Here is an 11,940-nt window from a genome sequence, read left to right as displayed (position 1 = left end):
TAGAATTTGACAGAGTACGAGCAGGAAATTTCAATACATATTGGCCTCATCAAATTTTTGGCGCCGTTTCCGGGGATTCGCATACATCTATTTCAGATTAAATATTTTTTTACTAATTTGAGAATTTATTATTATTATTATTATTATTATTATTATTATTATTATTATTATTATTTCTGTTAGTATTTTCACTATCTACTAACTAGTACTTCTTCCTACTACTTCTATTATTAGCTTTCCTTTAGTATATTTAGTATATTACTAGCACTTTTACCTATAAATAGTATTCTAACTTTATTTCTAATTACTATTATTTACTAGTACTATCTTTACTTATATTTAATATATATTATTGTATTTTTTTTGTCCTTAAAAAATTTCATTAATTATTTTATTAACTACTAGTACTGCTTTAGAAACTACTATTATTATTTTTTCTCTTTAAAATTTTAAGTAGTTTATGACCCGTTCTTCTACAAAAACGTTGTCTAGTTACGATCCAGAAATTGAAAAATCTCTTCGATTGTGCAGGAAAGAAAAAACATCATTTTCTCAAAGCATAGCTGGTGAAGGAATGGAAAATCAGCGAGTAGAAGACATTCAATCACCAGTCTATGTGGAGGATCAGTTTGATGAAGTAGCACCAAGGTCAGCAAACAGAATCCTAAGGGATTATGCTAGACCTGACCGCTTCAACTGTGAATCTAGTGTAAGAAAACCTCCAGTGGTAGCCAACAACTTTGAAATTAGGACTAGCCTGATTCAAACAATTCAACAGTCTTGCATCTTCACTGGAGACGCAAGTGAAGATCCACACAGTCATTTAACTGACTTTCTGGAACTTGTTGAAACAACTAAGTATAATGGAGTACCTCCTGAAGCTATCAAGTTAAGGCTATTTCCTTTTTCTTTAAAAGGAGATACCAAGACTTGGTTGAGAAGTTTTCCACAAGGTTCCATTACCACATAGGACCAACTGACTCAGAAATTTTTAAATAAATATTTTTCCCCTGCTAAAACCACAAAGTTAAGACAAGACATCTCTAATTTATTGCAGACTGACACTAAGTCAGTTTATCAAGCTTGGGAATTATTAAAAGGAATGTTAAGAAAATGTCCACACCATGACATTCCTGAACATATGCAACTATATATTTTTTATCACGGGTTAAAACCCTTTGCTAGAAATGTGATTGATGCAGCTGCAGGAGGTTCTGTATTGGGAAAAACCACGGAGAAAGCATTGAAATTGTTGAACGAGATTTCTGAGACTGACATCCAATGGCCATCTGAGCGTGTAATCGTCAAGAAGGCTGCTATGTAAATCAGGCTGATATTTTAAATACACTAACACAACAAATTGTTTCTTTGACACAAAACTTTGAATCTTTTTCAGGTGAATACACAACAACCAAGCCAATTTGAGACTTGTGACGTGTGGAGGAAACCATCTGAACCATGAATGTCAAGCAAACAATCATAATGACGAACATGTCCATTTTGTCGGTTATAAACCGTACCCTTTTTGTAATGACCCGACCGGTCATTTTGAGCTTTTGCACCTTGCTTGTCAGTTTTCGGGCATGACTTGCCCCGTGTGATGTATTGTGACTTATGTAAATCATTGGTTTTGATTTTCAGGGTAATCAGAATGAATTCGGAAGAACAGTTCTCAGTTTGAAGCTTGAAATTTGAAAAGTTTGACCAAGATTTGACTTGTTGGTATATGATCTCCGATCATAATTTTTATGATTTGGTTAGCTCCGTTAGGTGATTTGGGACTTAGGAGCATGATCAGAATGCATTTAGGAAGTCCGTGAAAAGTTTAGGCTTGAATTGGCGAAATTGAGATTTTGGCATTTTCCGGTTGATAGGTGAGATTTTTATATAGGGGTCGGAATTGAATTCCAAAAGTTTTAGTAGCTCCGTTGTGTCATTTTTGACGTATGTGCAAAATTTCAGGTCATTCGGACGTGTTTTTGTTGGGTTATTGATCAAAAGCGTAATTCGAAAGATTTTAAAATTCTTAGGCTTGAATTCGATGCAAATTTGGTGTTGTAATGTTGTTTTGAGTGTTCCAAAGGTTGGAACAAGTTTGAATGGGGTTATGGAATATGTTGGCATATTTGCTTAAGGTCCCGAAGGCCTAGGGTGAGTTTCGGGTGGTCAATCAGACCATTTTATGTTGTGAAAAATTGCAGAATTGCTGCTGTTGGTGTTGCAGGTTTTTGACTTTCGCATTAGCGATGCATGTCCCTCATTCGTGAAGGGTTAAGGTGTGAGACTGTGGAGTTGTCCTTCGCATTTGCGAAGAAGGTTCCGCGATCGTGAAGGTTTGAGGTCTTTGGTCATCGCGTTCGCGAGGTTCAGATCGCGTTCGCATAGAGGAAGAAGGATAGCTAGGTCCTCAGTGCATTTGTTCTACGCGTTCGCGTAGTTGGGGTCGCGATCTCAAGTTGTTGAATGTGTTGTGAATTGGGTTTGCGAGAGCTTTCTCGCGTTCACGTAGAAGAGATTCTGGTCAATGGAGCAGTGTGCTTTGCGAATGCGAGGAATATGCCGTGTTTGCGAGGAAGAATGTCTAGGCAGACAGTTTATATTTTAAATCGAGGGTTTAAGTCCAATTTCATAAAAACCAATGGAGAGCTCGGGAGAAGGTGAAATTTGAGAAGATTTTCAGTGAAGCTATTGGGGTAAGTATTCTTCACTCATATTTGGTTTAATTCTATGATTTGGTCTTGAATTTAATCATTTAATTTGAGAAATTAGAGTGAAAAACGGGGGAAAATGGAAGAAAAGTTTGAGATTTCTTTTGGAGATTTGAATGGGCACTTGAGGTCGGATTTTGACGAATTTGATATGGGTAGACTCGTGAGTGAACGAGGATTTTATTGATGTGATTTTATCAGATTCCGAGACGTGGGCGCGGGTCCTAGGTTTGAGCAATTTCGGGATTTTTGATATAAATTGGATATTTTCGAGTGAGCTTTATTCCCTTAGCATATTTTAATGATTATGTACTGATTGTGGCTAGATTTGGAGCATCCAGAGGTCGATTAGTGAGGGAAAAGGCATCGCAGGCTAGAATTTGGACCGGATCGAGGTGAGTAATGATTGTAAATGATGTTCTGAGGGTATAAAACCCTAGATTGCACATCGTTGTGCTATATTAAGGTGACACACATGCTAGATGACGAGCGTGGGGTCGTGCACTGTTGGGGATTGTGACGTAGTCCATCTCGAATGACTGTTTTACTGCGTATTTGATTGAAAACTATTTTCTATCATCATGTTTTGTGCTGAATGCCATATTTGGGCTTCGTGCCAACTATTTGAACCCTTCGGGGATTTTTATTGATATTTCCTCACTGTTTTGACTTTAAACTTGTACTCAGTCATGCTATATTCTACTGTTTTCAAAACTCAGCCATGTTTACTCTGCTTTAACACTTGAAATGATATTTCAAATAATATTTTGGGTTGAGCATCATGTTTTACTATTGTCCGAGTGGCTTATGTGATTTTGACTGAGCAAGTCCGAGGGCCTATTCTGTGAGGATACATTTGGGTCAGGTTGCACGCCGCAGTAGTGATACACTGATTATGATTATGAGGCCGAGGGTCTGAGATATGTATGCCACGAGGTTGCTTGTTGATATGAGGCTGAGAGCCTAGTGATGATGCCACGAGATGACTTGATATTGCGCTTGGGCCGTAAGGGGCCCTCCAGGAGTCTGCACACCCCCAGTGAGCGCAGGTACCCATTGTGATATGAGATTGAGCCCGAGGGGCTGGTATTGTTCTGAGATGTTGCCAGAGGGGCGAATTTATTGACATGGTTCCCGAGGGGCAAACCTTTATGTGTTTATCTTTTCTTAATTGCCTGTCAAATTACCTGCTTAATTTTGAGAAAGGCTTTTCATGAAGTTAAATTTGAGTTAAAGGATTTTTACCTATCTTTCATTGGTTTATTGTTTTTAAGGGTTTTATTGCTTCATTATAGCATGCCTTGTGCCTTACGTGATTTCCTACTTTCAGTCTTTATCTATGATTATTACTCACTGAGTTGGAGTACTTACTTTACTCCCTGCACACTGTGCAAATTCAGGCGTATCTGGTCCCGCTCTCGAGTACTGATCATTTCCAGCTTAGGCGAATTCGAGGAGTCTCTAGGTAGTTGTCGGTCTTCACAGCTCGGAGCTCTTCCCAACTATTAAATACTGAAATGTGTAGTGTCAGCTGGCCTTGTCTTCACGAGAGGCGCCATCACGACCAGGTTTGGGTTTTGGGTCGTGACAAGTTAGTATTAGAGCCTAGGTTAAATAGGTCTCACGAGTCATTAGCAGGTTTAGTAGAGTCTCGTGGATCGGTAGGAGATGTCTGTATTTATCCTCGAGAGTCTGCAAAACCTTTAGGAAAAACTTCACATTCTTGAAGTCTTATCGTGCGTCCCTGATTCAGCTTGAAAAGTAACTCTTGGAATTCCTTCCACGCGTTCGTATGCGCGCATGAGCACTCGGTATCAGATGTGCATCGATGGCTTGTGATTCCCTAATCAAGGGGCGATGATCTTTGTGTATTGATGTTGGGCCAGTCTGGAGGACTCAAGGCTGGATTTTTGCCTATAGCTTGAGCACCGAGGTGCTGATTGTGTGAGCAAGTGTTTTTGAACTTATACATTCGGTAGTGCCTTATTGGTAGGAGTAATGACTGGATAGCTATGTGATGAGTATGTTATGACTGCGAGGTGTATCAATATGATTTGGGAATGACGAGAAGGGTCTATTGGAGGATAGAAGAACTATTAGGTACTTGATTTTCATCTCGATTTGAGGTATAGCCCCGAGTTATGGGTGTGTGAAGAATCCTTTCATGTGTTCTAGTCGGGAGTGAAGTGAATTTCATGTTGCGATATGAGTTAAGACTCAGGTATTTATCCCTATACATGACACTAACCTTATACATAATTTACTTTGTAATTATCTTACCAATTATCTGGAGACAAGGGAATAATATAGCAGTGACTTCTGGGAATTAGATATAGAAGAAACAAATATGCTGCTAGAAAGAAATTACTACTCTTCTACGGGATTTATTCTTTTAAATTTAGGGAATAATGATTACCTAATAATTGGGGCAGAATGGGTGTGGAGTAATAATTGTCTAATGATGGTAATTAATATACATATTAAGGAGTTGAATTAAATATAGGTTATGTGCACAATGTTAATAAAAGAGTACACGATGTGTTTCCGGTTCTGCTATACACTGTTTCAAAGTTTATTGTCTTCAATTTTAATTCTGATGATTAGCTAATTATTACATGATGATTGAGAATTTTGGTCCTAAAGAATCAATAGAACTTTATGAAATTGGATAAATAAATTATATGAATAGGTTGTAGTTAATAGATTAGTAATTATTCATATGTGGGTAAATATAATTCGGCAAATTAAGAGTTAAATATAAAACTCGGAGGATTGGATATTCTAAACTAGTGATGGATTTAGCCTAAATGAGGCAATTAACACGAGATCAGTGTTGATGTGGTTATAGATTGATTGGAGAAATTTGTACGAATTGCCCGAGGTGAAGCATTTGGTATTCGGCACGAGTACTGTGAGTAGTAATCTTACCGCAATTTGTATTTTCATAACTTGCATGATTTACACATGATTTTTAATATGAATATGTTACCGATTATTTTGAGTTGCATGTGGGACAAGTCTTTTACTCGATATGATACCGAAATAGCTATTTGAGGAGATTACCGTTGTTTTAAATATTTTTGTTGTCACTAGATCTGTTACCGTTACTTGAATTTACTGTTACCAAAAAGAAATTATATGATTTGATAAGAATCGAAATGCCCTATATTGTTTTAAAATATTTTCTATGAGTATATACGAATTACAGAGACAAGTATAAATGGGAGCAGACATTGAAGGATCCCGTAGCTAACGGCGGGTTTGTTAGACCTGGTGCACCTTGTACTTACTGATTATAGAGTACAGTTATAGCCCTCGCTAGTGGGAAGGTAGAACTAGCATACCGTTACCGATTTCCCTCGAGTAGGGACTATCGTTATATTTGACTTCTTGCGAAGAAGTCCACAGTTATACCGATTATATGATCCGTTCATTGAAACCTCCCAAAACGTGAATACTGATATTATACAGTAGTTACCGAGCTTATTACTGAATTGTATTTGTATTATACTACAAGAAAAGTATGATGAGACTGAAAATTATTTATTATTTCTGAAAGGGCATTTTTATGTTGTTTTCAGTTTGATATACTAACATGTTTTTGAATTGTCCCCAAATAAAAACGGTTGTGGTTAAGTGTTATTACTCATTGAGCTAGCGACTCATTCCCCACTAATTTTTTTTACAGAGACAACAGTTGACGCAAGTGAGGATTTCGTTAATTAGAGCGCACAAGTTGATATTTCTCGCTGAGCCTCGCACTTGTTCGCGTGGGCAGAGATTTTATTTATTGTTATGGTCTTTTCATTGAACTTTTAGAGTAGCTCCATAGTCATTATTTTAGTGTCATGAGTATTCTTTTGTTATTATGGTCTTATGTCGAGTATCGTTCTTATTTATCAAAGTTGGAGATAAATTAGTATTTTTAGTTGTTGGTTGGTGATTTAGTTATGGTGGAGGCTTGTATTAGTTAATTGGCAAGTTGTCAATTATTTGGTATGATATTAGGATGTTTGGTTGTAGATTTGAGACAGGAAAATTTTTGGGATGGTCCAAAAATTAGGGAAACTCTGTCCGATTTTTTGTAAAATTACCGATGAGGCTTACTTGGGAGCACTTGCTCCTAAACGCTGGTCACAATCCTAAATTGGGTCATGACAAAGTTGGTATCAGAGCTTAGGCTTTAAGTCCCGAGTCATGGAGCAATATTTAGTAGAGTTTTGTTCATGGGTATGTAGGCGCCCATACTTATGATCTCGAGGCTACTGAAGATTTAGGAAAGTTTTCCCTTCTTTCATTCTTTGATCGTGCGTTGAGATAACTTGAGATTGACTTTGGAATATTTCTTTCACAGATGGCTAGGACACACACACCTTTATCTGTTGGACGTGGTGCTGGACGTGGTGCTACCCGGGGTGATGGTCAAATTGGGGTTCATCAAACTAGAAGACAGACTGCTCCTCAACCTCAAGTTGGGAACATGGTTCAAACCCAAGTTGTTATGCCAGATCAAGTGCAAGAGCAGGGAGTTCAAAACGCTCCACCACCAGTACCAACTGTTGTACCTATTGTTGCCTTACCTGCAGATGCAGTGGCAAGGTTACTGAATGTGTTAGAGGCATTGGTGCCTACTCAGGGCGAAAGTTCAGCTCCTTAGGCTACTTTACAGGCACAAGCACCTGCACAGACTCAACCTTTTGGGAATAAGGAAGTATCCCTACACGAGTTTCTGAAATTGAAATCACCAAAATTCACAGGTTCCGATAATTCAGCAGATCCTCAAGGTTTCTTGGATGGGACACTCAAGGCATTATGTGCTCTTGGATGTTCTAGTGAGAGAGCCGTGGAGCTAGCAGTATACAAACTAGAGGATATGACCAACACATGGTATGAAACTGTATTGCTAGGAAGGCCAGCAGGAGCAGCACTACTGACATGGGACGAGTTCACTAAGTTGTTCAAGAATCATTTTCTTCCAGACAGTCTGATGCAACAATATGCTAGAGACTTTGAGAGATTGGTTCAGACTCCAGATATGGATGTGTCAACATATAATACTAAGTTCTGTAAGCTGGCTATATATGCTCCTCACTTAGTGCCTACCGAAGAAGCTCGAGTTCAGAGGTTTGTTGATGGATTGGTTGTTCGTCTATACACTGCAGTAGCCCCACAGATGAAGACTTTATCCTACTCTGATGTGGTCGACCTTGCTAGAAAGATTGAAAACAAAGGACGTGAGGAGCGTGCAACTAGTGATTTACGTAAGATGGCCAAGATAGAAGGGGCTTTCAGTGGTGGTTTTAGTGAAAATAGAGGAGCAGGAAATCAGGGACAACAACAACAACAGGGTTCTCAAACAGGGACTCACATGTCTTTACAGTCCACATACAAACCACATTACAGACAAGGTAATAGGGGACCATCATCTTCTGGACATCGTAATTCTGGGCAGATATATGCCACTACTCAAGTCTTCCAGACTTGTGATAGATCACATTTGGGCCAATGACGTGTTCTAACTGGAGAGTGCTTTCGGTGTGGCCAGTTGGGACATCACTTGAGGGATTGCCCTCAGCCTCCAAAAAATTTCAACCAGGCTTCTACTCAGTTAGCTGCAGCGACTCAGACTACTCGTAATACTTCAGGTGCTACAGGTACAGGAAATAGAGGTCGAGGTGTTGGAGACCGTGCTACTATAAATCAAGGACAAGGAAATGTTGGTAGAGCTCAGGCGAGAGTTTTTGCATTTACTAGACAGGATGCTCAGGCCTCAAATGCAGTGGTTACAGGTATTCTTTCTGTCTGTTCATTTGATGCACTTGCGTTGATCGATCCGAAATCTACTCACTCCTATGTGTCCTCGTACTTTGCTTTGAAATTTAGTAGACAATCCGAGCTATTGAATGATCCTTTTCTAGTTGCTACTCCTGTTGGAGAGTCTCTATTAGCTGAATACGTGTATTGTGCTTGTCAGATTCGGGTTGAGGGTAGAGATACTCTAGCTGACCTTATTGTACTTGATATGATTGACTTTGACATGCTGATGGGAATGGATTGGTTATCTTCTTGCTATGCTATAGTCGATTGTCATGCAAAGATAGTTAAGTTTGAGATACCAAATGAACCCAGTTTTATTCTAAGAGGGAGTCAGGTTTCAGAGACTTGCAAAATTGTATCTTTTATGAAGGCTCAACGACTTCTGAAGAAAGGTTGTTTGGGTCTCTTAGCTATTGTAAATGATACAAGAAAAGAAACAGTTAGTATATAAAATGTACCAGTAGTGAGAGAATTTTCTGATGTATTTCCTGAGGATTTACCAGGATTGCCTCCAATACGAGAAATAGACTTTGGTATTTATTTGCTACCTGACACACAACCCATATCGATACTCCCATATCGAATGGCACCAGCAGAGTTGAGGGAGCTAAAGCAACAATTACAAGATTTGTTAGATAGGGGCTATATTAGACCTAGTGTATCACCATGGGGTGCACCAGTACTGTTAGTAAAGAAGAAAGACGGATCCCTGAGATTGTGCATTGACTATAGACAGTTGAACAAGATAACAATACGCAATAAATATCTTTTGCCTCGTATAGATGACATGTTTGATCAGTTACAAGGAGCTGCTCACTTTTCAAAGATTGACCTCCGTTCTAGTTATCATCAACTTAGAATCAAAGATGAAGATATTTCTAAGACTGCTTTCAGAACTCGATACGGGCACTATGAGTTTCTTGTGATGCCTTTCGGACTAACAAAGGCTCCAGCTGCATTCATGGATTTAATGAATAAGGTGTTCAAGCCGTTTCTGGATAGATTTGTAATAGTATTTATTATCCTGATATATTCTCATAGCCAAGGAGAACACGAGGATCACCTCAGGACTGTGTTGCAGACATTTCGAGAACATAGGCTTTTCGCTAAGTTCTCGAAGTGCGAATTCTGGCTAGACTCGGTAGCATTTTTTAGGCATGTTGTATCCAAAGATGGAATTATGGTAGATCCTAAGAAAACTGAAGTTGTGTAGAAATGGCCCAGACCTACTTCTCCTACAGAGATTCACAGCTTTTTAGGCTTAGCAGGCTATTATAGGCGTTTTGTGCATGATTTCTACAGAATAGCAGTGCCACTGACCAAGCTAACACAGAAAAATGCAAAGTTTCAGTGGACAGAGGAATGTGAGCAAAGCTTTCAGAAACTCAAAACGTGTCTGACAACTGCACCAATATTAGCCTTACCATCAGGTTCTGGAGGATGTACAGTATTTTGTGATGCCTCAAGGGTAGGATTAGGATGCGTTCTCATGCAAAATGGCTGTGTTATAGCTTATGCTTCGAGACAATTGAAAAAGCACGAGCAAAACTATCCTACACATGATTTGGAAATGGATGCAGTGGTATTTGCTCTAAAAATTTGGAGGCATTATCTATACGGCAAAACTTGTGAGATTTATACTGACCATAAAAGTCTAAAGTATATCTTTCAGCAGAGAGATCTAAATCTTCGGCAGCGTCGTTGGATGGAACTACTCAAAGACTATGATTGTTCTATTTTGTATCATCTTGGAAAAGCCAATGTGGTGGCTGATGCATTGAGTAGAAAATCTATGGGGAGTTTGGCACATATATCCCCTGCAAAGAGACTTTTAGCCAAAGATATTCAGAGACTAGAAGATACAGGTATCAGATTTAGTGTTGAAATTCAGAGGCATTGTTGGCTTGTGCTCAGGCTAAGTCTTTATTAGTTGAGCGCATTAAGACCACCCAATATGAGGATGAACGATTATGTAAATACGAAGATGGAGGCCTTAACTGGTAAAAGCAAGGATATGATTGTTGAAAGTGATGGTGTTCTTCGAATGGGTGACAGGCTATGTGTAGCAGACGTAGATGGGTTGAGACATGCTATTCTTAAAGAAGCTCACAACACTAAATACACTATACATCCTGGATCCACAAAAATGTACCATGACCTGAAGCAATTTTATTGGTGGGAAGGTATGAAGAAAGATGTTGCTAACTTTGTTTCTAGTTGTTTGACTTGTCAGCAGGTCAAGGCTGAGCATCAACGACCCGCAGGACTACTACAACAAATAGAGATTAAAGAGTGGAAATGGGAAAGAATTACTATAGATTTTGTCACCGGGATACCACGAACCCTTAGAGGTTGTGACTCGGTATGGGTGATTGTAGATCGACTGACGAAATCAGCATACTTTTTGTCGGTGAAGACTACATATGGTGGAGTCAGGTATGCATAGATATTTTTGAACGAAATTGTCCAACTTCACGGAGTTCCAGTATCCATCATCTCTGATAGAGGATCACATTTCAATTTACACTTTTGGAAATCTTTTCAAGAAGCATTGGGTACACGAGTAGATCTTACTACTGCATTTCATCCACAGACAGACGGGTAGTCTAAACATACTATTCAGATCTTGTATGATATGTTGAGAGCTTGCATTCTTGAGTTTGGAGGTAGTTGGGACACTTATCTACTATTAGCTGAATTTGCTTACAACAATATCTTCCAGTCTAGTATTCAAATGGCACCGTACGAAGCATTGTATGGTAGAAGATGTCGTTCTCCTATCGGATGGTTTGAAGCTGGTGAGACTAACTTATTGGGACCCGACCTAGTACAAGAAGCTATGGGCAAGGTCCAGTTGATCAGACAGAGATTGCTTGCAGCTCAAAGTAGACAAAAGTCTTATGCTGATAAGAGAAGAAGAGATTTAGTGTTCACAATTGGGGACAAAGTGTTCCTACGAGTCTCCCCTATGAAAGGTGTGATGCGGTTTGGGAAAAGAGGCAAGTTGAGCCCTAGGTTTATAGGACCGTATGAGATATTAGACCGAGTGGGAGCGGTGGCTTATCGTTTGGCACTTCCTCCTGAGTTGTCCTTTATTCACTCAGTGTTTCATGTCCCAATGCTAAGAAAATATATATCAGACTCATCTCAGGTGATTGAAGCACCGACTATACCACTCGATGAGAAGTTGTCCTATGAGGAGGAGTCGATGGCTATTGTTGATAGTCAAGTAAGAAAGTTACGGTCAAAAGAAATTGTGCTCGTTAAAGTCTTATGGAGAAATCATACTGTTGAAGAAGCTACATGGGAAATAGAAGATGTTATGCGAGTCAAGTATCCTCATTTATTTCAGTCTACAGGTACGTACCAGAATTAAATTCGGGGACCGAATTTCATAAGGTGTGGAGAATGTAAT

General features: G+C 39.1%; 1 protein-coding gene and 1 non-coding gene across 2 annotated transcripts; one reads left to right on the top strand and one right to left on the bottom strand.

The window, feature by feature from the left end:
- Window positions 1–1,024: 1,024 nt before the first annotated feature.
- Window positions 1,025–1,131, bottom strand: LOC142179629 (small nucleolar RNA R71). The gene has a single exon (XR_012708173.1). It is a non-coding gene; the product is annotated as a small nucleolar RNA R71 (small nucleolar RNA).
- Window positions 1,132–11,364: 10,233 nt separating this feature from the next.
- On the top strand, window positions 11,365–11,901 carry LOC142177443 (uncharacterized). Its single transcript, XM_075246127.1, has one exon. The coding sequence runs from the start codon at window positions 11,365–11,367 to the stop codon at window positions 11,899–11,901; it is 537 nt and encodes a 178-aa protein (XP_075102228.1).
- Window positions 11,902–11,940: the final 39 nt, after the last annotated feature.

This window comes from Nicotiana tabacum, chromosome 3 (assembly GCF_000715075.1).
Source record: "Nicotiana tabacum cultivar K326 chromosome 3, ASM71507v2, whole genome shotgun sequence".
Taxonomy (NCBI): Eukaryota; Viridiplantae; Streptophyta; class Magnoliopsida; order Solanales; family Solanaceae; genus Nicotiana; species Nicotiana tabacum.
Note: the sequence above shows the minus strand (reverse complement) of the source record. Positions and strands in the feature narration are given on the sequence as shown.